The following is a 26,505-nucleotide window of genomic DNA, read 5'->3' on the forward strand; positions in this document are numbered from 1 at the left end:
AATTTGGTAGTCTGTATGTACAGTGAAATCAGTTTTAAAACAAATACAGTAGTTATTATATTTCAGTTGCATAGTGAAATATCTTCACATACTATACAGTATTACACGGAGAGTTTATCTCCACTCCAATTTAAAAAAAAACCACATTGAATTATTAGACATTAAAAAGTATTTATTACAACTAAGTAATCAATATTCCTTGTTTAAAAAGAAGGTTAATTCCTCAGTGCGCATTAATCCATACACAAACCCACAGAATCTGTGGTCACAATTGAAGAGCGGGGCTTTGGGGGTGTGAAGGGGCCTTGTGGGTGGTTTTTTTTCCCCTTTCCCCTTTCCCCTTTCCCCTTTCCCCTTTCCCCTTTCCCCTTTCCCCTTTCCCCTTTCCCCTTTCCCCTTTCCCCTTTCCCCTTTCCCCTTTCCCCTTTCCCCTTTCCCCTTTCCCCTTTCCCCTTTCCCCTTTCCCCTTTCCCCTTTCCCCTTTCCCCTTTCCCCTTTCCCCTTTCCCCTTTCCCCTTTCCCCTTTCCCCTTGTGATGTGTCTCTTGACCAGTGCTGAGACAGAGTCATCCTTCTGCAAAAAGATGCCAGGGACATTTGTTCTCAGCAAACCTGTTCTTGGCACTTTAGTGTTTAGTGTTTCGTGATATGGGCCGAAGCATCTGTTTGGAGGAAAAATAGCCAAGAAAAAGTACGAGGAACAATGTATCATCTGTATACTACTTCAAAAGTACATGTATGTTAGTACTGAGGCCCTAACATGAAAAGTAAACATTTTGAATGCCAGCACACTCCTTCAGGAGAAGAGCACGTACTGGCTGCTGATCGTTTTTGAGCAGTAACACATCCATGCCACTGACATTTGTCTCTGCTTGTTTTCTTTAGCAGGCTTCACTTATGGGCTGTCTTAGCTTCTTTGTATGTGCAATGTCAATGAGTGTTACTCAGCAGCCTTTAAGGGCTCTTATTTGACCAGTATCTTTTTAACTATGAGGTTCCTAAAAAGATTTGGAAAAGAAATGGGTTCTGATGTCTTCATCACAGTATAGCTTTGCAGATATTTCAGAGGAAACTGGTCTTGTATACTCTACACTGGGCAGAGAAGAAGGAAAATAGATCACATCCCAGTCACTTTCTTATTGCCAACAGTAACAAAAAAGTCTGACTATTGATTGATAAGAAAATAACTCAAAGCTGTGTCCATTCTAAATCATACAACCTTGCCATCTGAGGCTCTAGTTAAATTCTTTATTTCTCTTGGATATTAAAGCAATAGCTGCAGTCATCAGAGCTTCTTTTTAACTTGCTCATGATAAGAACAGTCCTTTGGATACAGTCTTCACTCATGCTTTTGTTACCACATTCTTACTAGTGTAATGACGCAGAGGTATGCCAGGAAGTTGAAATAAAGTTTCTGTATATGAAGCACCAAATAATTTGTGACCTGACTACTTGTCGCACTTGTGAATAGGTAGAAGCTGAAAAGTAATAAATTTCTGACTGTTGTAGGTTAACCCCAGTAGGAAGTTAAGCCCCACCCAGTGGCTCGCTCACTCCCCCCCAGTGGGATGGGGGAGAGAATCGGGAGGGTAGAAGTGAGAATACTTGTGGGTTGAGACAAAGACAGTTTAACAGGTAAAGCAAAAGCTGCACATGCAAGCAAAGCAAAATAAGGAGTTCATTCACTACTTCCCATCGGCAGGCAGGTGTTTCACCATCTCCTGGAAAAGCAGGGCTTCATCACACATAATTTTCTTGGGAAGACAAACACCACAACTCACAGTGTTTTTCCTTCCTCCTTCTTCCCCCGGCTTTTTATTGCTGAGCACGACATCAAATGGTCTGGAATATCCCTTTGGTCAGTCCAAGAGACTGCTGCTTGTACATCCCCAGCCCACTCGCTGGTGGGGTGGTGTGAGAAACAGAAAAGGCCTTGAGGCTGTGTTAGCACTGTTCAGCAAGAAATCCAAAATTGGTGCATTATCAACAGTGTTTTGGTCACAAATACAAAACACAGCATCATACCAGCTACTATGAAGAAAATTAACTCTATCCCAGCCAAAACCAGTATACTGATTTAAAAAGAGGAGACACTTCTTGGCTGTATTGAATCTAGATTTTTTTTTTTTTAATACTCATATACAAGGCAATTGTTTATGCAGTGAAGCCTTGATTCCAATATGAAGTTCTGTTTTTTGCTCAAAAAAGCATAGTGAATGCATAACCAGTTTATTATGAATGTAACTTTTTACTGCTTGGAAATAGATGTATTTTATGAATATATATTAAAAGCATAAAACTCATCCTTTTGTGACTGAATCAAAAGTTTAGTGTAATATCAAAGAAAAAAAAAACCTTTTCACAGAACCTTAATTTTCATGGGCACCTACTTTCTTAGTACTGCAATCATCATACACCTTCTTTCATTAAGAAATTTCTTCCTTGTCACTCTGTAAACTTGAAAATTTACTATCTCAGTTAAAATTTATGTTTACTTTTTATCAATATGTAGTTGTAAAATGACTGAACTCTGTTCAAAACTTCAACAAAAATCCTCTTCAGTCTTGAAGTGGACTGAACTGAAATAGTTTTATTACGGATTGGCACCCTGTGTCCTCACAGTTCCCCCTGGAAAACATAGGCTCCTTCCCTTCTATCTTGACTTCCCATAATGAGTCCTCCCTATCTCAGCATCCTCAACTCTCTTTGAGGTCTTTTAACAGCTGGTGTAGTGACCGGTTTTGCAAGTAATGTTTGGTCTTTTCCTTTTACTCAGCTACTAATTTATGAAAAATACAGGAACATAGTAACTCTTGGCCTTCTGTTTCCCTGTCAAATGTGGCTGAACCTAATAAATATATTCTAAAGATGTTGAGGTACTTGAGGTACAAAGTAATTTTATATGCTTGTTTCCTTTAGGAAACCAGGCTAAAAAAGATAAATTTCTCCAGGAATCCAGTTGTCTCCTTATGCTGATGTTACTTGAAAACATAAACGGTCAAATTAGATTGCTTTCTATAAAAGTTGTATCTGCACTTTGGGTATGTATTGCCAGTTGTCATATTGCCCAGCTTACCTAGTGTGTAGTCTGTGTTCAAACCACACCGGCAGCTTTATCAACAACTCTTATTCTGGATTTGCCAGGAATATATATTGATCATCTAGATTTCAGTGACTTAAAATATACTAATATTTATGTGGGTGTTGATCTATTTGACATCTAAGGGAATATTATTAGATAAATAACGTTTACAGTTTAAAAATTCAGTTTTAACAGTTTAAAACTGTTAAAATCTACAGTTTTGAAAATTCTTGTGATGGTGGTTAACCTGACTTTGCTCCTGAAGTGACACTTTTTTCCCAAATTACTTAAAAATGAAGTATAATTAGATTTTCAAAGGATTCTTTAGAAAATTGCACACAAACTAGAAAATGGAAATTGCATATATTTTCCCACTGAAGATGGATTCAGCTGCAACTGTGTTGCTCTTTGAATTAAGCATGGCAACTTTCAGCCTTGAAAATAGAGGGTCATATAGAAAAGGAGTTTCAGATTACAGATTAAAGGAGTTTCAGAGTATATCAGAATGAAGTTATATGAAGGAAATATAAATATTTCCATGATTTTCAAACTGCTGACTTTATCTAATGTAAATTTGTATTGCCATCTTTGAAAATTAAATATTTACTAGCCCCCAAATTAAGTCTTAACCTGATATTTTTCTAGGCTTCAACAGCAAATTCCTATAGATGTAGCTAGATACTTCTACATGATGGATTCATGTTAAAATGATATGCATCTTTTCTGAAAATGCTACATATATTTAATGTTGGTTTGTGCCATTGCGATGATCTAAGGACATAGGCAGAAGATTTACACTCAGGTAATTTTGCATTGTTGGGCTAATGAAAACATGTTTGGAGAAATTGGATGAGTTGTGAGGCACACGAAGGCTTGCTTTCTGTGCTGTTGAGAGACGTGTCTTTGTGTCTGTAAGTATTTAGAATGTATTTAAGAAAAGGACAAGTAACTCATAAAGATGAGAAAATGAAGAGGAGAAGTGGGAAAGTTTCATATACTCTGGTCCATAAAGCTTTATCAGCAAGCAGTACCTGTTCCCTCAAACTAGTCTTTATTAATGAAAAAAGTCAAGGTTTTTTTGGAAAAAAAGTTTTCAGCTCTTGATAGCCTTGAAAATTGTAAATGAACATAAGCAAAACACTAGAATCAGAAAAAAGAAGAGATTGGGTATCCGCTTACACAGCCGGATGGTGGGTGGATGTGTGGGAGGGCACACACAAGAGTCCTTCAAATCTACATTAAAAATACAGCAGTATTTTTACAAGCAGTAATTTTTTATTATAAAATTTGTCAGTTCAGTTTCTAAGAGTCTTGTAAACCTTCCTTTTAAAGTCTGTCTACTTTTAGCTAGAAACAAGATGAGTAAGCCTCCCAAAGTCTTGAGAAACTTGATTTTAAATCTCTGATCAGATGGATTTCCTTTTTGACTCTAGACAAACAGCCCTGAGGCTGCCCTGAGGCAATAGAAAAAGATGCAGACGACCCAGTCTTCTCTTGGTTTGTGCTTGTAGCTTGTAGACACAAGCCTCTGTTGGTCCAGAAATGTTAATAAATAGAGATGAAGCTATTGCTTTCATAAATAAAGCTCTTCTCTTGCATCTTTGACATTGCAACTGTTGAAGCCATCAGAATCCTGGAATTGATTTCTTAACATAATTTGATGAGGCTTCTGCATGAGTCCTTCAGTTGCTGGGGACAAACATAGTAAAGACTTGAATGTCACATTCTAAGGTTTCATTTTTCGTTTATTTTCTTCTTCAGTAAGTATTACTGTGTGGTTAATTTGTTCTCTGGGATGGATAAAATAGAACTAATAGGAAATTCAAATGAATTCTTCTGCTGGCAGCCTGTTTGTTAGCAGCAATAATGAAATATGATGGCTAATGGATAGTGAAAAAGATAACGTATCTTCCTCAATAATTCAGGGCTTTGATATATTTAAGCACTTAATAAAAATATCCAGAAAAATCAATAACCTAGAATTTGACTGTGTACTTTTAAATTTTAAATACATATATTCTTGTTTTGTTTAACATAAGGTTATCTTTATATATGCTTTAGTCATTAAAAGGAATCCGTTTCACTTTTTAAAATTTTAAACCTGAAAAAACCCCTAACCTTTTATTTCTAAATCTACAGCCTTTTTCTGAAATTGGAAACCAGTGTTGTGAAGAAAAGACATAATTTGTGTTAGGACTTGTTGGGATGCCAAGGATACATGTAAAATACCTGACCAACCTGTCTGTGGTTGTGCAATAGATTTATCTTTCATAGGGAAGTTGAGCAAGATTTTACAAGGTTATTTGCTTCCACCTACTGACCATTCTTGATATTACAGACAAAAACAATTGAAATACTTTAATAACTTCCAGAGTCTCATCTTTCCTCCTTCTGATACAGGCCATGGGAGTGATGTATGTACATATGAATTCAATTTGCCTTTTATATTTCATTTCTTCCACATGAAAAAAAAAAAGATGTTAGAAATGCGAATAACTTTTCTAAAGTTTCTTAGCCTGTACAGTTTGCATATTTCTTGGGTTTTTTTTTTGTTTATTTGTTTTGTTTTGTTTTGTTTTGTTTCTGGTATTCTGTGTTATGATGATAGGGAAGTAGAGGAAATAGGTTTTGGATAGCAGGGAGATAACAAACTGAAAAATGTATCATAAAGTACACAGCCATGTACAGATGTTAGTTATGTTAGCATGACTAATGGCTACTTGAGGATATTGATTTCACTATTGCTATTTGCAATTCAAGAAGGAATATTAAATGTAGAATTATAGAAGATATGTAAAATAAAGTGTATGGAGGTTTCTACTGCATCCTAAAGCCAAAATGTCATGGAGCGTCATGCTACCACCAACGATTACTTTTACTTTCTAGAGCTTTTCTTTTACTTCTGTTCGGTAACATTTGTATAATGCTAATATCGGATGTTTCCTAAGGGCCTAGCGTATTGAACTTTAAAATCCCTGAAACATATGAATGATCAAACAGAGCACAATTGGGATGAGGAAAGGGAGCCTTCTCAGGAATAAAATGGGTATCATATCTGATGTATTCTATACTATGCGTTTGCAGTAGATCTCGCAGTCGAGTTATCTAAATTATTAGTTGTCTCCAAACCAGCACTGAAAGAATTGTACCTCTTAGTCTCACTTTTCTATCTGGTAAGCCATAGTACACTATACAACCGTAAATTTAATACCAGTTGGTCACTAAGATGACTAAATTTCAGTAGGAAGATTGAAAGGCTACTTTTCAGAACTGTATGCCTGCAAACACAGAGGTGACCATAGTTTCACCATCTATCTCAGTTAATGCAATTCTAGTGTTAAATATACGTGGCAGTGTCCCTTATGGCACTTTGTTCAACTCTTAAAAGTTGTCTTTGTCCTGTGTTGCTCCTGATGTTCTGCATAAAACCTTGCTTTGTTTCCTTGTTGCTGCTACCCAACATAACAGACAAAAAAGGCAATTTTCTTTTGTGCTGCCACATAAAAATTAGAGCTCTTAATATGTTTATAATAATATAATTTAGTTGGCTGTTAGGTAGTGACACCTAGAGAAAAAAAGAAATTATGTTGGTTTTAAACTGAAATGAATGAGAGGGTTTTCTACCTTAGCGGCAGGGTATTTCTGTAATTCATTCGTTCCATCTTTCCCATGAAACATCCTATGAAGTATTCAATCATTATATAATTTGTCTAAAATAATAATTCTTCAGGAGGCACAGATTTTTCTTGTTTTTAACTTCTTTTTTGTGATGCAACAACTTTAAAGAAAGTGCCTGATGTATTGTTCAAATATATAGGATTTTACACTTTCTTTACAGGAATGGTGCTTCTTAATCTCAAATAATTCATACAGTCGGGAAATTTGCAATACACATACTAAAATGACAGCACTTTGTCATTTTGCACTTACAAAAAGTGTCACAGATGTCTCCCAGAGAAGAACATTCTGATTTCTTCCCTTCTTGCTCTCAGCTTGACAGATGATTCATTTTGATAATTTTTTTAAAGCTGAGTTTCTGTGTACATTTTTTCTTTAAAAGAGGTATGTCTAGGATATAGATGATGTATTCTTAAATATTTATATTTAAACATATATTTGATTAAACCAGCACCTTCACTGGTTTAAAGAACTATAACACTAATTGTTTCAGAAAATTTGGTTTGTTTTGCTTGGGCAATTAAAGGTTAAGATATGCATGCGTGTCCCTAATGTGAAATACTCTTGTCGCTCAAGGATAAATTCTGTCTGAGTTCAGTTAGAGTTGGTAACAAAGTAGTTGACTGCTTTTCTTCCAAAAAGACTTCGTCATAGACTTTCTAGGTGCACCACAAGCAACTCCTGTCACTGTTTCTGCAGAAGTGACGAACTACTACTATTGTTTTAAAATATAAACCTGTTGCGAATTACAGCTTATTATTCAGCTAATAAATTTGCAAATTACTGGTTTTAGAAGAGATTCATTGATTTCTCCTATTATTTCTCTTCACCTACTGCACAAATTTTTACTGTTCAAATTTTAAACTCCTTCCAACTGGTTTAACCACTTTGAACTGAGGATTCTGGAATTCTACTTTAGTTCTTCTTTAGGTAACCTGTCAGTATCCTTAGTTATACTTTATTAGAGTATATGCATTTGTGAGGATTTCACCCATTGGTAAAGAAAAATCCTGTTCAGGACATCAGGCTTTGTATGGTGTTACATATTAAATGGCTGTTACAGTGCAGGTTGTTATCTGACAATGTACCCAAAGCAAGTTTGTCAAAAATTATTTAGGCAATATTTTAAAATTAAGATTTGGAATACCAGAAATAATAGAATAAGAGTGGATCCTGAATTTTTTTTTTCTTGTCCTTGTGCAGAAGTCGAATTCAGGTCTCTACTCTTGAAGACATATAGCTATTTCTTTACCCAAATCTGACTTTACATAATTTCAAAGATAAGCCAATACCACTCTTTCTTGCTGCCTTCAATATCCAGTACTAATGAAACCATGCATATGTAGTTTTCATTGCTAATGGTGCAATGGTTAATGTGTAAAATTCACTTTCCATATCTATAGATGAAAAACCAAACACTACGAGGTGAAATGGTTGTCTAACCTTCAGGGATAAAACACAGAACAGAAATTATGTCATTTGATTTTCAGCCTGTATTTTTTCCTTATGGCTGGTATCAGTTAACTTCCAGGCACATTGTCTCTTTAATTCATGATTGCAGCATTGAGTGTCTCAGCTGGGTTGGCCTCAACTGTTTTCAGCTGGGCTGCATGCTTAATTTGTAGCTTTTGCATTACTGGTCATGTAAGATAAACTGTGTTGGAGGAGGGTGGTTTTTGTTTTATCCAGGTAAAACTGCATTTTTAATTCACATTGAGTAATGAATGCTTATGAACTTAGGTTTCTTAAAAATTGCTTTTAGTGGTAAATGGTAATGGCAAAATAGCAAACTAAAATCTTCTATAGACAGTGGAAGGAATCAGGGTACTGTTAGGTCTTGAACAACGTATATTCATAATACTGAGAGTTTATAATAGCTATGACTAGAATCTGATAGGAGCTACTTTATTCTGCATTAATTTAGGTCAGTATGTGAGATAGAGCCACCCTTGTCCTTGGTGGACAAGGGTGGACATCATATGAAAATATATGATTCATTTTTGATTAACCAATAAATACATTAAAGAACATTCCGTTATTTCCAAAAGGTGACTTAGGGCATACTTAGCAGGTAAAGAGCACTGGCACTAATGGAGTTTGAATTCATTCCTCTGAGGCAGAAAGCTTTTTAAAAGCTCACTTTTAAAAGTGAGCTTTTTTCCTCACTCACTCACCAAAAAAAAACCTGAATGTAAATATACAAACAAGCTCAGGAAGTCAGCCTATAGGCAGAGGTAGTATTTCCTTATCCACCAAATGGGAGGAGAGACATGCTGAGAGACTGTCTGGCTGCCAGTAAGTCACACTTGGAAGAAAATTTTTGAGTGTTACATTCCACAAAGTACAGTCCGGTTCCCCATGAAAAGTATTTTGAATATAAAGAGTATTTGAGATACAGATTCATATATGAAACTAACTAGAATAACAAAGATTTTTGTTGTTGGAAATATGCTGTTTAAGAAGTGACAGAGAACTTTATATGCCTAATGAAAACATCTTAAATATATCTTGCTGTGAATGAAAGTTTTTTTTAGGAAATCTCGATTCATCTTACTTGATTGAATGATTTCATTTTTGTAATCCTTTATGGGTATATGGCTTAGGTAAGAAGTCTTTGGCATTGAAATAATACCAGTCTTTCATTTAAGATGATAGGCATGGTGTTGAAGAAATATAACTTCTTTATTTAATATTTATTTTCATTTTCAATAGGAGCTGCAGTTAGCTATTAGCCTTAAATTTGTGATTTGGGATTTAATGTAGCAAGTAACTCTAGCCAGTAATCTAAAATCTGTTGAGAATAGTTCTAGCTTCAGTGAGAGGCTGGGGAAGGGCTTACTTCTAACAAAAAATTGTCCCTCATCATCCCTTTTTTCCCCCAATAGAAATCTCTAAAGTTGCAGTATGTAAGCAAAATTAGCTTCCAAGAATACCCTCACTAGAAAATTGAAGTTGAAAACAAAAGAAAAATCATAATAGGTTTACAGTTTAATGGCTTGAACTATATTTGGCTTACTCAGTTTCCAATAGTAACTTGTTGTACAAAGGGATAATATGAAGAAATAAATGCTTTCAGACTACATTTTTTGTGATAATGATTATCTCTGCATGCCTTCAGGTCTACTGGCAAAAATCCAAAAGTTCAATGAGAGTCAAAATACCTTAGGAGTAAAAGGAACATTTGTTAGGTGTCATTAGGTTTAAGATTATTTGTTTGACTCCTGAAGAAAACATAAGTCCAAAATATATGTGTATGTGTGTATACATATATACACACACATGCATATACACATATTTATATTAAATAGATGCTTGATTATTCTTGCATGTTGCAGTGAGATTCAGACACAAATGTCTTCAACATATCAAGTCTTAGTTAGCCCTCTTGACAACACAGAAGTTTGAGCAGTTGTTTCCTCTTAAGCTTACCTGTATATTTTTTAAGCTACCATCACTAATAAAAAAAAAAAAGAAAAAAGAAGTGAGCAAGCAGTTATATTTTCTTCAAGATGCAAGGGGAAAAAGCAAACATATATTATAAAGCAGAGATCATATTTTTGTCTTATGAGCTGGCTAGACTATATTGAAATAGGTTTGTTTTTTTATGATGTTTCAATCCTTTCTATAAATTTATGCTTGTAGTAAAGTTTAATAAACCTTACCTAAAGCCATAATACTAAATATTGCACATTTAAATATAATACATATACAAAAATAGCAGGTCAGTAAAGTGTAATATGTTGAGAAACCCACTTTCCAGACTTTGATGCCCTTTCTTCATCCTGAGTTACTCCCACAACCCTGGTCAATACGCTGTGTGACATAGTCTTCTCTGTTTGTCTTTTCAGGATACTAAAGCAGAGTGCAGTTCCTGTGTAGAAACTGAAGACAGAAAAGTAAGTGGCTTGTTTTAATGTAATTTGTCAGGCAACTCTAGTAAGTGGGGGGGTTTTGTTTGGTTGAGGGTTTTTTGTTTTGTTTTGTTTTTAATTAAACCATGTGAAATTATTTTACGGTGGTTTATGTGTGTATGTTTTATAAAGTTTTCTAACAATAACTTTTCTAATGTTTTATTTTAACTTCAGTGGGGACAAAACAGGCTTACTCTATTGAATATACTTCTGTTAGAAATTTGAATGACAGCTTGTTCAGAAGAGAATTATAATCTTCATTTTGTTAAACTATGAACAGTTTAAAAGGCAATTGCACATCCTGTTCTTAATTTCCATTATTTACAAAATTATTGTGTCATGTCTTTCATGATAATGTTGGCATATCGTGTTAAATATTTGTAAAATAGCAAGATAAGGACAGCTTTTTCTTGCTTTATAAGCAATATCTTTGATACAGACTTTTTTTTTCTTCTAAATGGTTGATGTTTAAAAAATCTTTATCTTATATTTATTTTCTGTGAATGAGTATAAAATATGTTTTCAGTTGTGTTCTTCACCTTCTTAGATTTTTTTTTTTGTTTTAAACAGTACATTATGGCATGTATGTTTGAATATACTTGAATAAAGTTACATTTTTAGAAGGAATTCTTAAATTGAAGTACTACGAATTTCCTCTCTAAAATGAGCAATGCAGAAAGCTGCCTTGTAGCCCTAACAGTAGGTCTTTATGCTTAATTTAGCATTAGTTTAACTGCTACAATGTGTGATACCAATGTTCTATTACTCAACTTTACAAAAGGTTTTGTTTGTTGTTGTTTTCTTTAACTTCTTTTGGCTAGTGCATCTTCCTATGAGCATTCAGCAGCTCCTCCTTTTTTTAAAAATAGTTGTTGAGTTCTTTTTGCTATAAAAATGAGGTTTTATTAAACAGCATTATCCCAGAAGCACTTTAGTTGTTCATGATAGCTCAAATTTTTCGTAAAACAATGTCATACAAGTCCAATGTAAAATGCTGTTGAAGTTAGTGCAGGAAAGCACAATTCATTTGCTTTGTTGAGATATGTGATAAAGGTTCTTCAGAATTTCAGTGATTTTCAACATTTTCAGGAATGAAGTGAGGGAATTATTTTGAGCTATACAGAAATATATTGAGAATGCAATTAAGATACTAAACTGTGAATGTAACTACAAGAGAAAGTATGCTATATCTTAGATACCAAGAAGCTGTTACTACTCTCCAATTATTTAAGTCCTCTATACTAAGACAGGTTGAATTTCTTGCATTTAAATTAAGTCAACACTGAATGTTTTACTCTGATGTCTATCAGTATAATAGAACTAGCTTATTGTAGGACAATTACAGGGACAGTATGCAAATATAGCAGATTTTTTTCTGAAATTCAGAAACCTTATCAGCTTTATCACAGGGCTCAAAAATACTGTAATGGTATGTTTCACAATGCTTTATGTTAGTAAAGGACTACAAAATTTATGTCAATAGGAGAGTAAATTTGCTGTATTGTTTTGAGAGTTGAAACATAATCATTTATGTTCCTGTGCATTAAATTTAAGGAATTATCCTTGTTTTTTACACTCCTAATGCTTTTTCAGTTCTCTGGGAGGTTTAGGGGTTTTGTTGTTGTTGTTGTTCTTAAAGGCATTTTAACAAACCAAAGCATTCTTGCTTTGCTGCTTTTTTCTGTTACTGACTTTATGCCTTCCATATTCCTATGATAATATCTTCTATTTTAATTTTTTGTAAAATTTCCAAATTCTCCTGCTTTCTATTTCTTCTTCCTTTTCTAGGCTGCATTAAGTTTGACCTAGTGACAAATCATGCCTCGTCGTTTCTTGTGCAGTTCCTTCCATTTCTTTTCTCAAGCATTTTGCAGACACATAGTGAGCTGAATCAAAATTAACCTGGTTAATATGTTCATGGTCAAAACTAGCCAAGAAACAAAGGCTTCACATATTCAATTTAAAAATTTTAAATTGTCAGAAATAAATATCAATCCAGTTTTAAAGTATTTTCTCACTAAAGAGACTGAGGTGTTTTCTTAAAAATATATTTCTACTGAAATGTTAAAATTTGGAGCTACAATCCAGTTCTGGATTACTAAATCTGTATAGTTCTCTAGATCTCTATAGGATCTCTATGTGTGAAGTAGTAACCGAGTTTGTGAAAGTGGCAAGCACATGACACATAATTTAAAATCTCTAACATCAGCTGGTACTCATTACTGTGAAACTCAGCCCATTTAGGCTTTAGGTTCTGAGTATTAGCTTTTATGAAGGTATTTAGGTGTTCAAATTTAAGTACATGTTGTTTTATAGAATGCTAAAATGCAATTTGGGACCTTATTTCTAAACACCAAGATCTGACTTTTGGTGTGGGTAGCCGCTACGAAAACTGCACAACCAAAAGGTTCTTTTTATAGCTTGAACAATGGGAAAAGTTGTCAAGAGCCTGATAAGCTTTGGACTGCAGTCTTATTAATGTATGTGTTGTATTTCTTTTTTCCTTTTCTTGCAACTTTCCTTTTATCTAGCAGATGTACCAGCCTGTTGCCAGTAAACTGTGGGTTTTTTTTTTCATTGTTTTAATATAGGATGATTTCTACCTCAGTACAAGTTACAGGAGTTGTATATCTTATATATAGTATATATAAGATACTACGTGTATATAGTTGTATATGGCCTCAGTGATTGCTCCGAGTTTGAGAGGTTTCTCAAGGAGCTATCTTTCTTCAGTGACTCAGGCTATCAAGACTAACCCAGCTGTCTGACCTCAGAAGGGGGCACCTCATCCAATGCAGAATATATGATCTGACTTTTTCTGAGACAACACAGGCCCTAAGACTGAGCAAGTGAAGTGAAGTGAAATGAAAGAGCATTAGATTCCCATGTTATCCTATGCTTTATTACTTCGCTGACCTGTTGTGCTCACTTCCTTCTCCCTTCTTGCTCTTAGAAGCAGTGGCATGAAGGTGAGGTGACAGTCACAAGGTCTCCAAACTTACTGTGAAACCTGGAGAATCTCTTTGTCTCTCTCTTAATGTGTCATTAAGGTTGAAGAGCTGGAGATCTGGAAGTTATCAACGTTGTAGTGCTGAGTGTAGTGCTGAGTGCTATGAATTTCTCATCCTTTTGGCTATAACTACTGATGCATACAGACACATGCCTTCAGGTCTACAGACTCTTCTGTGATCTTTCCTCACTAATCACTGAAGTGGTAACAGGCATGAGGTTTGCTAGGTTTTGGGTTATGGTTTATTTTTTGACTTGCTAAAAGTACAATTTTTATACAACAACAATGACAATCTGTTCAGTTCTCTAGTTTTCAAATGCAGAAACTACAATTAACATAAAGAATTGTCTAGCAAACCCCTAAATTTTTCTTCTTCATTTTGTTAATTTGTTGAAGCATTTTGAAAGAAGAGAAATGTAATAAATACCTATTGTTGTTACATGATATGTTTCATCTTTTCTCTGTGTTTGGTCCCAGAACTGAAGCTTCTGCTGAGCTTAAAGGGCAGGTTTACTTTACAGTCCAGGAATATAGATTACTAATGACCTATGCAGTGATCATCAAATAAAGATACATCAATCTTGGTTAATAATAATGCATCGTTTCATGTTTATTGAAAGCATAAATTAGGAACTTAATGTAATTAATAGAACCTGAAACATTGCAAATAAATATTTTTATTCCATCTACGTTGAAATCAAGACAAACTGCTGCAATTAGGACATGCATCATTAATATCTAATAATTTGCACTTACATAATGAAATATACTACTAATGAACTATATCATTAGTAATTAATTTTCCCGCTTAACAACAAAATACAAAACTGCAAGGTGCCTTTTCTTGCAGTCTTTTTTCCTAAAGTTTCTTAATCTCTAACATCTGAAGTAGAAATTTATGAAACCATGGCTAAAGCATTGCCTGAAGGCAAACTCAAATTTAATAACTGTAATTATTATTTTGAAATATATTATCCTATAAATGACAAAATAGCATTTAATTATCCTAACCACTTTATCACTATGATCTGTCTCTCCTTCCATTGTTCAACTGACCTTTTTATGTAAGATTCTACTAATATTTTCTGCAAGAATAAAAGCCCTCAGGTTTGAGAATAACAAGTGACAAGTAATCAACAGTCTGCTGTAACTGGCCTGTATTATTATGCATTACTCAGTTGTGTTTACCATTGCCAGCAGTGGACCCAGAAGTGTATGTGCGACTCATTTCCTACCTAATCGGTATTCTTTTCTGTGTTTGTCACACCCAACCCTTTTTTGTTTTGATCTCGTACCTTCATTCTGAACATGACAATATTTGATGTTTAATGAATCATGTGATCATGGAAACGTCTCAGCTTTGCTTTTCTAAGAAATATATGTAGAAACATGACCCTTAAATTTTCACAGCAAGAAACCTGTTAAAAACATACAAAGTGTGATTTTTGTGAAAATACATTGATTTCTGAAGCTAGTCACATGATATTTTGGAATTTGAGTCGTTATTTCGAAGCCTGTGATGTTTTTTGGCATGAGGTTTTGCTCTTGCAAGGGTGATGACAGTTGTTTTTTTTTTTCTACCCATGTTTTGTAATATAACTGTGTGTGTTGGGGCAAACTAAATGGTTGTGGTTGAAGGGAATTAATAAGGATATTGGCCATTTTGCCAAGAGGGAGACCTTTACAATCTTCAATCTTCTCTTCCATTTGATATAACCAAACTCTAGTCTTGGTCTCTACTTTAAAAGACCTCCTAGTATGTAAAGCTTTTTTTTTTTTTGGTTGCTCTTACACCAGCTTCATCACCTCCCATTACCTGAAAAACCTGCTCCTAATAAATCTTCCTCAGCTTTTATTTAATCTGAGTTCACATCTTTATTTGGTCTTGACAATTTTCTTTTTTTTCCATATGTTTATATGGGACTTGCATAGAACAGGAATCCTCAAAGATACAAAAAAAAGAAATTGGAAATAAGATTTCTCCCTGTCCTGCTCTGTCATTGAGGTCTGAACAGAGCACAAAGGGAATACTTTGTTTTACTCTGCAATTGCGTTTGTCATGTCATCAAATTAATTCATGGCAATGCTGTGGAACCAAAACTCTGATATGAAGTTTTCTTCCCCTTACTCCCCCACCTCCCTTTTCTTATATTTCCGTCTGAAATGAAAAACTGAGACTGAAAACTGAATGGAAAGTTAACTTACAATGACCTTTCTGTGCTGGATAACTTTGTTTCAGCTGTTTTTTACTATGCTAGGAATGTTTTATTCTTCAGCTTTGGCTTCTTCATTTTTGTTTTATTTCAGCTTACACTTTTTAGTAATAAACTCACTTTTGCTGTAATGTGCAATGACATTCTCTTCAGTATTCCTTGCAGGCAACATAATGCTGACCGTTAACTAGCAGCTAAGTGTTATTAGCTTGGTAGCTCAGGGTCACTCAGGATATCTTGCTTCATTTTCTGTTCTTGAGAAGGAAAGTAGCTCACCGAGAGAACATTTTGGAGATGCATCTTGACTTTAAAATTTACCACTTTTGAGCTTAGAGTGCAGGGGCTTTATGAGAGCAATAGACTTTATGGGTATGCATTAGGCCAATAACATGATAGGTCAGTAAGTTAGAAAATTTCCCTGTAGTGACATAATGTTTCATAACTCCCTATTACCTTCTGTGGGATATGGTATAGGCAGTAATGGCTTTCCTTTTTTATGGCTGCTGTGGAAAATATTTTATAATTTTTTTTTTTTCAGTACCTTCTGTCAGAGGATCTCAAAGTACTTTACAAACAAAAACACCTATGAGGAAAGTATTTACATTTATATTGCTCAAGTTACATATGGGGAAGTAGAAGTGTGAAGGGGAAACATGTAACAAGGTTACAAAGTGAGTCTGAGACAAAATGAGGAGAAAAAGAAACAGCTTTAGAAATATATTTTGCTTTGCCTATTCTATGACTTCTTGCAGTTTTGTTTTTTTTTTTTTTTAATTTATAATGGTCATGTGAAAATACTTTCCATGAAAGTTTAAGGGAAAAATTTGTCTTATTAGCAGGAAGAAAATTTATCCAATTTCTTTAACCTTCTTCAGGTTACTGTGGGAGGGAATTAATAAGGTATCAAAGAGTGAAGGGCTGATAAGAAGCATCATGGAGGGACTGACTCAACTACTGGCATCTAAGATGTGGATATATTGATATACTGTTTCCCTTCATTGTAATCTCTTTTTCTGCTGTTTAGGAGTTTCCTATCAGTGCATATGTGTAAGTGTCATTTTTATTCCCTTGTGAAGGCATCATGCAATCTGCATTGTTTTGTAGAGTTTTGAGATGCATTTTTCCTCACATTAAAAGAAATTCATTTTTTGATCAAGGAAGATCACTGACTCCAATGGATTGGTAAGGAAGCATCTAAACTGTGTTTGAATATAGATTCAGAGGAATTGAAAGAAGTTTTGAACATTAATGAGCCTTCTGGTGTCTACTAGAGTGAACAAATGATTCCTATTTCTTCTGCCTCTTTAACTGTTGTACAAATAGTAAGGAGTTATTATTGAACCATCGTATGACAGGACCGCATATAGAATATAGAGGATTAACCATAGAATTCAGAAACAAGGGGGAGTAACGAGCTGTTCCAAGAATAGTATCCACCTGTCACAATGCATCAGAGGTTTCTACTGACATCTCAGCTCATGTAAGTCAGATTTACATGATGCTTCTTGAGTCTTTCTCAGTACAGAACTCGAAGTTTTCAAAATTTCCACAGAAGGTTAAAATTATCTAAGGTGTGTGTGGGGGGGTTGTAGCTTGTTTATTATCAGAAAAGTTACTTGAAATCCATGACTGCCTCCCCCACAATGATTTTAATTCAAGATCTGTTGCACTCTAGATATCCTAAAACTCAGAAACTAAGTTGAATGAAATCCATAGTCCAAGTTGTTTAGGATTCATTTATTATTATTCTTTTAGTGATATTTTTTAAATCAAAGGATTTTTCTTTTCCTTTTCTTTATGTTCTTTTCAAGTAAAAACACTACTTATGGAAAAATAAGTAGCTGAAACTTGCCCTAGAACTTAACACACAGCATTAGTCAGCCTAATAAATATTGGCAGTTCTAATGTGAGGAAATACTCAGAAATCCAGTCCATTTCCTGGCGTGTAGATTGACAAAGTGCAAAGTCTTGTTGGAAAGTTTTATAGTATTTGAATGATCATTATGTCAGTCCTATTACTGCTCTCTTGTTCTTTCTGTCACTGACATGCAATTATGGAATTTCACAACTGAAGTGATGACAATTGCTCCTCTGTGTGTGTGTGTGTGTGTCTGTCTTTCCCCTTAATCCAACTCTATCTAGCAATCTGTAATTTGATAAAGTGGAATTGAAATGACAGGCATGACAGAAGTGCCAAAACAATAATTTGACCTCCGACTGAAGTGTCAATCTGTTCGGCTGCATGGCTTTTACACATGCTGAATACACATAAGGGATGCAGATAGTATATTTATTATGCTAGAATACCTGTTAAGGCAGCTTGCTAAAAAAAGGTGTTGCTACACTGTGTCTTTTTGCCAACGTGTCCCATCTTTAACCCTTACATTTTCTATGCCTGTACTACTATGTATAAACATGATTGCTATTGCACATAGATTAGGAGGAGATTTTTTGCAGATCTTCATTTTGAAGATATTTGGGTAAATCTTGAAATTATAATTCTGTGGCTGTGTAGCAAATTAGTTCTTGAAGAGACTATTTATTCTTTACTTTTAAGGACAATTTTTTCATATTAAACCTCATGGGGGAAGGTGTCAAAGAATGAAGGAAGAACCATATAAAAGATACACCATTTCTTTTTCCAAAGTCCTTTAATACTGATGAAATACCTAGTTCCCCTTCATACAGAATATAAATTTAATCCCTGTTACAGATTAGCCTGTGTTGCAAACAAACTGGCAAATTCTAGTTACAGCATATGCAAAATACAGAATATAAAAGTGTATTTTCGGCAGTAGCTAAATACTGATAACTTCAATTTCATTTGAGAAAAACCTTCTGGAACGAGTGACTTGCCAGTGAGCAGTTTGAGTAGTTGGTACCTTTGAAATGTCAGCTTTTCATTGAGGTAGACTGGAGTTTAAGAAATCCTTAAAATATTTTTGTTTGAAATCTGACTCCAGCCTAAATCCAATTTAGAAGTTTCTAAAAAGGATCCATGAACACTATGAGCTATATTATTCTCTATATACAATATAACAGTTCTCTGTTACTATTACATGTTACAAAGGAAAAAAAAACCCTGTTTTTTGAACAATAGTGCTAATTTTTTTCCTTTCCTGTGACTAGTAGTCATGCCTTTCAGCTGATATTCTTTCTAGCCTTTTTATTTAACACTTTGGCATTAAAACATGCCTTTATTTACTGTTACATTCCGCACTGATGTTTGCATTATTTGAATTTAAAAACTGGAAAGCAATCCCAATTCTTTTTGAACTTACTCTCCTTTGAAATAAATGGCATTAGGTATATGACAACTTCCTGCTAGTAACTCCTAAAAAGCTCACTGAGGTAGAAATAGCATTCTGAAATATCTAATGCTTTTATGTAAATTAATAACAATTTTTATTTTCACTGAAGTAAATTTCACTCAAGTAAATGTATGCACAAGTTACTTTGGAATATATTCATATGTACTGTACCTGCATTGCATACAATGAATTATATTTCACCTGGGGAGAAGGAAGGGGACAGAAGAAAGAAAATTTTTGGCTTTAATATTCAACTAAATGTAAAATTAAAATATTCAGGTTCAGGGAAAAAAAAATCAAGTGGAGAAGGAGAACTTAAGTCTGATTTGATGCTAATTATCTGTCAAAATTAACTGAAAAATAATTCATGAGAGATTAAAGCCTTGTTGAACTTTTGACTACATCTGGCCATTAGGTATAAAAACACAGAGTGGAATTGGCTGTTGAAGTTATACAAAAAAGGGAAAAAAACACAGATCTATTAATATTAGCATGCTGTGATTGGGAATATGTCTTGGATCTTCTCTATTTGTGAATGAATAAAACTTTACAGCAGTGGGGTAGTGCAACTTTTTCTACTATGTAGTGAAACATTTCCTTTTAAAAGGTCTATTTTCTGGTAGTGTAAGCTTTTCATAACCCATACTCTACTGCATCAGTAAGGTATAGTTGACCTTAGCAATTATGTTACCTAAATAATTTTCAGTTACTAATCTGACCTACCAGATTCTTTGCAACATGCCAGATACCAAGGCCAAATTATGCAAGGCCAAATGACATAGATTTAAATCTATTAACTATATCTCAGTGTGTAATTTTATATTGGATACATATGCCAAATGGTCCTTGTTGCTTTAGAGAAAAGCAAGTTTCAAGTTGACATTTCCTTCCTTATCTTTTTTCTCACTTTTTAATAAGGATGTGGGAGACGTCATAAAAAAGGATAGAGTTAACAATATGTACAGACAAATCACCTTATTGACAGATACTTCATAACTGTTGGTTATGCTTGCTAACCCCAACAGCGGGAGGGGCTGAGTAACAAGGAGCAGCACTGGGTTCCTGTCAAGTGCCTGGGTCACTTTGCCTCCCACAGTTTCTAGGAGTGCCCCTACCAAACTGCCAGGGCTTTGGCAGCACTTTCAGACTGTGACCCTGCGTTGTGTTTCCTGCTGTAAGCCTGGGGAAGCCTCTTGGTTTTTTGAGGCTTTTTTTAACCTGGTCTAAAGAACGCTGAAGGGGGAGGGAAGTCTTACATTGACGTGAACAAAATTACCTCCCTGTGTTAGGCAAAACAGTCTCATGTCAGGGACTTTTCTTTCATTTAACTTGCTGCCAACCAACGCAAATTTTCAATCACTGAGAAAAAGAAGAATATACAAACTGGGAATTGGGTCCGTCCCAATTCCTCTGGCGAGGCGAGTTGGGGTGGCCTGCGTGAGGGTGCCGTGCGCTTCAATGCCAGGACGAGATCTGGGAGCAGGGCAGTCACGGTTGAGGGGGTTTGCAGCTGTCGTTTGCAGGCGGCGCAGAGCCGCCCGGAACCGGTTCTGACCAGCCGCCGGCAGGTGCTGACTCCCGCCCACACAGGGCCCCCTCGGCCAGCCAGGCGTCTCCCGACCAGCGCGCTCCCTCGCGGTGGAGAGGGATGTGGTGTGTCAAAGTCCCAGGAAAGCAAATAAAAATAATTTGATAAACAGCACTTAAAATTTTAAAGGGCATGCACAGAGGTCGTCAGAATTACGGAAAGCCTGCATGCTGTAGTCTGGAGACTACAGGTAGGTCGTTTGTTTTTATATATGAAGTTGAATTACACAGCCAGACAGGTAACTACAAAAGAAGCTGGGGTCCCTACTAATGAAGGGTGTCAAAGCCACTATGCTTTTAACGGTTTTGCTTTTTAATTTTTTTTTTCCCTTTTTTTAATGCTTTTTATGCTTTTACCACTTGGTAAGAATTCAAAGGCACATTAACCAAAAACATAGCTGGACATTAAAGACTTCTTTATTTAAAATAAGAAATACATATATTTCATACAAATTAACTAGAAATTATGTGCTAAACAACAGTTTAAAAAGTCTCTGCAGCAGCTAGCAGAGGCTGAAGACAACTTAGGCTATTTCTTCACTTCCTTTCCAGCTTCTATATGTGCTTGTATGACTGTGCATTTGGAGATGTACACCATCTCATGCTGTCATCTTGCCACAGAGGTAGTGAGAGGTTTTGCCTTGCAATGTGATAAAGTTGCTGTAACAGGAACTTCATTCAGCTTCTTGCTAGCAGCCAGGGCTGTTTTTGTAGACAAATGCTGTCCAGCATAGTTGAGCAGAGCTTTGCCTGCAACCAGTAGCCATTTTGACTTCTTTTTAATTCTCATGTTGAATTTTCCTTATGGAATAAAGTTTGGAATTTCAAGAATGGGGAAATTAAAATTACAGACTTTAATGATTAAAAGAACTTTTCACCTCATCTGTTTGAGCTGAGCCACAAGTTCCTAGTCACTACCTATTTTAGTAATCTGGAACTTCACTTTTTTTTTTTAAACATACGAAAATATAATCTCTCTGTCTCACAGGATGTTAGTAGTCTTTGATATAATTGTTTAACATTTTAACTGGATAAACTTTTTAAAAATTTTGAAGCTAAGGTCAGTTTTGGGAGAAGGCAAGGGGGAAGGGAAAAAGGTCTGTAGAATCACTCTTACCTCTGATTTTATGTACTTGAATAATTAAACTGAGTTTTAAAGCACTGGACATTCAACTTAAGTCGTTGTTACAAGCTGTCATTATTACCTTCACTTATTCTTGATCAAAATGTGCTTTCTGTGTTTGGGAAAAAGTATAATCAGTTCATTAAGCTAGGTGAAATCTAGCCACAGTAAGTGGAGTAGGTCAATGTTTGCTGGGATATGGAGCAGAAATACACAGCAGAATAACTCCTAAGAGAACTTTCTATAATGAGGCCACTGTGGGAAGCCACTTAGTGTTCCGCACTCATAGAGAATCAGAGAATTTATCCAGCCGATAAGAGTATTTATTCCTGCATAAAGCTCCCATATGGTAACGTTTAGAAAATATATACTTTTCTTACTTCTGTTATGCTTCAGGCTTGTTGATATGCTTTTTATTAGACAAGTAATCTTCCAGATATTGTTTCATTAAACTGAGGTACAGAGATATTTTCTATAAATTTTCTATTCCCAAGTTCTAGGCAATGCATTTGGATTTTCTTTGTTTAAAATTGCAGGACAGCATTTCATATATTAAGTGATACACAGATTGCAAATTAGGTGATTAAACTTACCAGAACAGCACTAATAGAACACTTGCTAACTTGTCTTTTTCAGTTCTCCAAAAGGTAAAATAAACAAATATACACGTTGTAATTTATAAATATATACAACTTCTGTGGTTAATTCAAAGTTTTAGAAAATGACAAACCTTCCTAAAAGAGAAAATACAGGGATTGAGAAGCCATAAAATAAATAATTTTTTTCTTGACTCTGTGTGTCTATAGGTAGTAAATCTGGCATGTATTGTGTGAACTCCGTTGGACTCGGAAATGTTTATTTTCCATACAGAAACCTCAATTCTTGGAAGTATATGCACTTTAGAAAGAAGTGTATGTCTAAAAGCATTAAAACCTTTTTTTTTTCCTTGCTGAAAACATGGCTATCTGTGCTTAGCCATATAAATGTTCTGTTCCTACATTTTAATTTTCCTTGCAGTAAGTTAAAAAAAGCCACTATTGACTTCACAGGTGTTTGAAATAGGTGTTCTGTTTTCATGAAGTATCCTTAAAGAGCCTTATTGGTGAGGTGGAAGTCTAGAGGTTATGTATTTCTCCAGAAAAAAATTGGGAACGCAAGTTCTTGTATAATTTCTTCTAAGTCCTTGTAGTAGAGCTATGTTAAAATGAATGCACAAACATATAGGAGGTTGTAGTTGCTTACTCTTTATTTAATCAGTATACCTGACAGCCTGATTTCAGGTTGCTCCTCTATGGTGTTAAGGTTGCATAGTCCAGTATACTTCTTCACTGAAACTAATGCATGCAAAACTTGGAAATGGTATTTGAAATTTTGTGTGAAGAACGTGATGCAGGGAAGTGCTTTACTGTTTCAAATCATAAAACGGAGAGAGATAAATAACATTCCTTCCATATAAAAAACTGTATCTCTATGGAAAGTTTAAATTTTAATATTGAAAATTTAAATTCTTTTAGGAATTGGTCAGCCTATTATATTTTTGCATTTTTTTCCTTATAACCAGTAACAAAAAGTTTCTTATGGAAATATTTAGGAATATTAGGTATTAAACATTCACTCTAATATGTAAATACCATTTTCTTCCTACTCCGTGTTATCAACATGATTATGGACGAGAAAAGAGGTGGTATATTGATTCTGTATGCATATGGGCTAATGGATAGTGTGCCTACAGCAATATCCAAATCTTTTGGATAGTCTGTCTTTGAATTTTACATCATGAACATTCAGCTCCAGAGGATGGAGCTCTGTGATTCTTCCTTTCTATTAACTTCCAGTGTTGGTACCCAGGTGCGTCATACAGGATTTGGTTTGCTGTGGGGATTCTTTTCAGGAATTGAGACTATCTGAAAACAGTGATCCAAAACAAAGTGTTGCTTTTGCTTGACAGCAAGCCCACAGTAAAGGAGAAGGGAAAGAATGTAAAACCAAAGGACTTAATACCTTGCGGTGGGTTGACCCAGGCCAGCAGCTAAGTACCCCCACAGCCACTTGCTCACTCCCACCTGCCCGATGGGATTGGAGAGAGAATAGGAAAAACAAAAGCAAGAAAACTCATGGGTTGGGATAAAGAGAGTTTATTAAGTGAAGAGAGGTAAAGACAGTTTATTAAGTGAAGAGAAAAAAAACAAATAACAAAACCACAGGTGATGCAGAGGCAGGCACTCACCACCTCTCACAAGCAGACTGATGCCCAGCAAGTCTCTGAGAAATGGCCACCTTGGAAGACACACCTCCCCCCCTTGACACCACCACTGGTTGTATTGCTAAGCATGATGTTACATAGTATGGAATATTCCTCTGGCCAATTCCTATCAGCTGTGCCAGCTGTGTCCTCTCCCCATCTCTTGCCTGCCACTAGCCTGCTCACCGCGGGGTGGGGGAGTGGGAGGGTATCAGCGCGAGCAAAAGAGAAGGCCTTGGTGCTGTGCAAGCACTGTTTAGCATAACCAAAATATTGGTGCGTTATCAACACTGTTTTAGGGAAAATCTATTAGGAAGGCTCTGGGTCCTCTCCCGGGGCCTGGTTTATGCTGCTAGGACCGTGGTTTAAGCTGCCGGGACCCCAGGACCCCGGGTCTCCTGCCGGGGCCCTGGTTTATGCTGCCAGGACCCTGGTTTAAGCTGCCGGGGCCCTGGTTTATGCTGCCAGGACCCTGGTTTATTAGGAAGGCTCAGGTTGCTGAAATTGTTTGCAAAAACAAATCGCAACAGCAGAACAGGATTCCTATGGCCAGAGAGAAAGCTTCTAAGCCAGCAATCTTTTGTTCATACAGAGTATTTATTTCTTTATAGTTGAAAGGAGTCCATACTCTTTGAACTATCTCCCTTCACTGCCAGTGTTTCAGCACTTCCTTGGGAAGCAGAGGACGAGTTTACAGGCTATTAATGAATAGGGAAATGTCACTTGTACTTGAGTTTAGACTTCTACTATCATCTAGGCATAAATTGATCAGATGGCTTTCCAGGAGTACACGCATGGCAAGATTATCAGTGGCAGATTGTTTTCAGCGTATTTGAAGGGGACAGACTGAATCAGACCATTGTTTTGTTTGCCAAATTAATATCTGGGATGTAATCCAACCTGATTAACAGGATGGCTATGATTGGATCATGAAAGACTAAGCAGACATTTGGAAGGCCTTTTTTATACCTGCTGGCTCTATTACTTTTCCAGTAGCTTGAACACAAGCAAGAATATGCTTCTATTCAATAATCCAATTCATTTCTCATTGATTCCAGTTTGTCTTTTTATGTTGAATTGGATCTCTTGCCAGACAAATCTTTTCTCTGTAGCAATACGTTGCTTTTTACAGCTGCCTGGACGTCTGGTACTGGGCAGTTTGATCAAAACTTCCTAATTCAGTTATGTATGCATGTTCCTGTTGTCTTTGAAACATTGTTGATGATTCTTATGTAAGGACTAAAGTAAGAGTTAATGGATTTTTTTTTTTCCTCCATTTTTCTTAGAGGTATGTTTTATTGTCTTTCAGTTTAGTGGGTGATACAGAGACTTTATGGTTTGTATATAAACCATGTGCTTTCCAGGTTTGATTTATGTAATCATAGCAGTTTTGCACTGTTCAGCTGAAAATTTCTTCTTGTTGATCAAGGTCAGAAAAATCCAGGATTCTGCCATTTATCTCAGCTGCTTGAGTACTGAAACAGGACACGCAGGGCAATGTTAAAAAAATTAGTTTAGAGGGATGTCTCAGTATGGCCTACTTGCTGTGTAACAACTTTTTTTAAAAATCAGGGGTTGTTTCTGAAAAATATGGTATAAGTATTGAAAGAAGAATGCTGATGTTCAAAGTCTAAAGATAAAATTTTCTCTTTTTTTCTTCCCCTCCCTGTCAGCAGACTAATGTACAAAAGAAAGTTAATTTACTTTTTTTTTCTGGATAATGATAATATGCATACTATGCAAATGGTGAACTTTTTGTTTTGAATTAAAAGCAATGCCATTTAAAAAAAAAATTCTTATCTCTGTTACTGTCTTTCATTTTCAAGACTTGATAAAGGTTGAAGATCAAGGAACAGAGCAGGGTTTTTTTACATGTGTGAATTGTCTGAAATCCAGTCGGGAACATCTATTTCAGCAAATTTGTTTGGTGTGTTTGTTTCATACAACTTTGCTTCAGTGTGGTCTTTTCGTGAACAGATGAATGGTTAGCAAATGATATAAGACAAAATTTGCAGGGGGAGGTAAAATCTTATTGCAGTAGCTGTTATCACGTTACCCCAACTTGTTAGATAGTTTATTTTCCTGGAAAACATTCTTTGTGCCTTAGATCATCACAGTTGCAACACTGTTATTGCAACCTCCTGAAAATTTTTGCCTTTGCAACCAAAGTCTTATGTAATCTTATCATATTGCTGGCCTGTATTTGCTTTGTCCTATTTTCCTCGTATATGCGTGTATTATTTTATTTCTGCTAAACAGATTCCAGTATTTCTTTGGTTCATAGTAATACCCTGAATCAAGCTATGCTTTTTAACTTACACATGACAGGTGTGGTAGGTAAAGACTAGT

General features: G+C 35.5%; 1 protein-coding gene across 2 annotated transcripts in view; it reads left to right on the forward strand.

Moving 5' to 3' along the window:
• The window catches only part of RBFOX1 (RNA binding fox-1 homolog 1), a 936,648-nt gene that overhangs the window by 302,929 nt on the left and 607,214 nt on the right, over positions 1 to 26,505 (forward strand). For both annotated transcript variants that reach the window (XM_075164916.1, XM_075164917.1), the window contains one exon: positions 10,608 to 10,655. In XM_075164916.1, coding sequence (XP_075021017.1) covers positions 10,608 to 10,655 — 48 coding nt within the window. The remainder of the gene's footprint in view (positions 1 to 10,607; positions 10,656 to 26,505) is intronic.

The sequence above is a fragment of the Calonectris borealis genome, chromosome 16, assembly GCF_964195595.1.
Source record: "Calonectris borealis chromosome 16, bCalBor7.hap1.2, whole genome shotgun sequence".
NCBI lineage: Eukaryota > Metazoa > Chordata > Aves > Procellariiformes > Procellariidae > Calonectris > Calonectris borealis.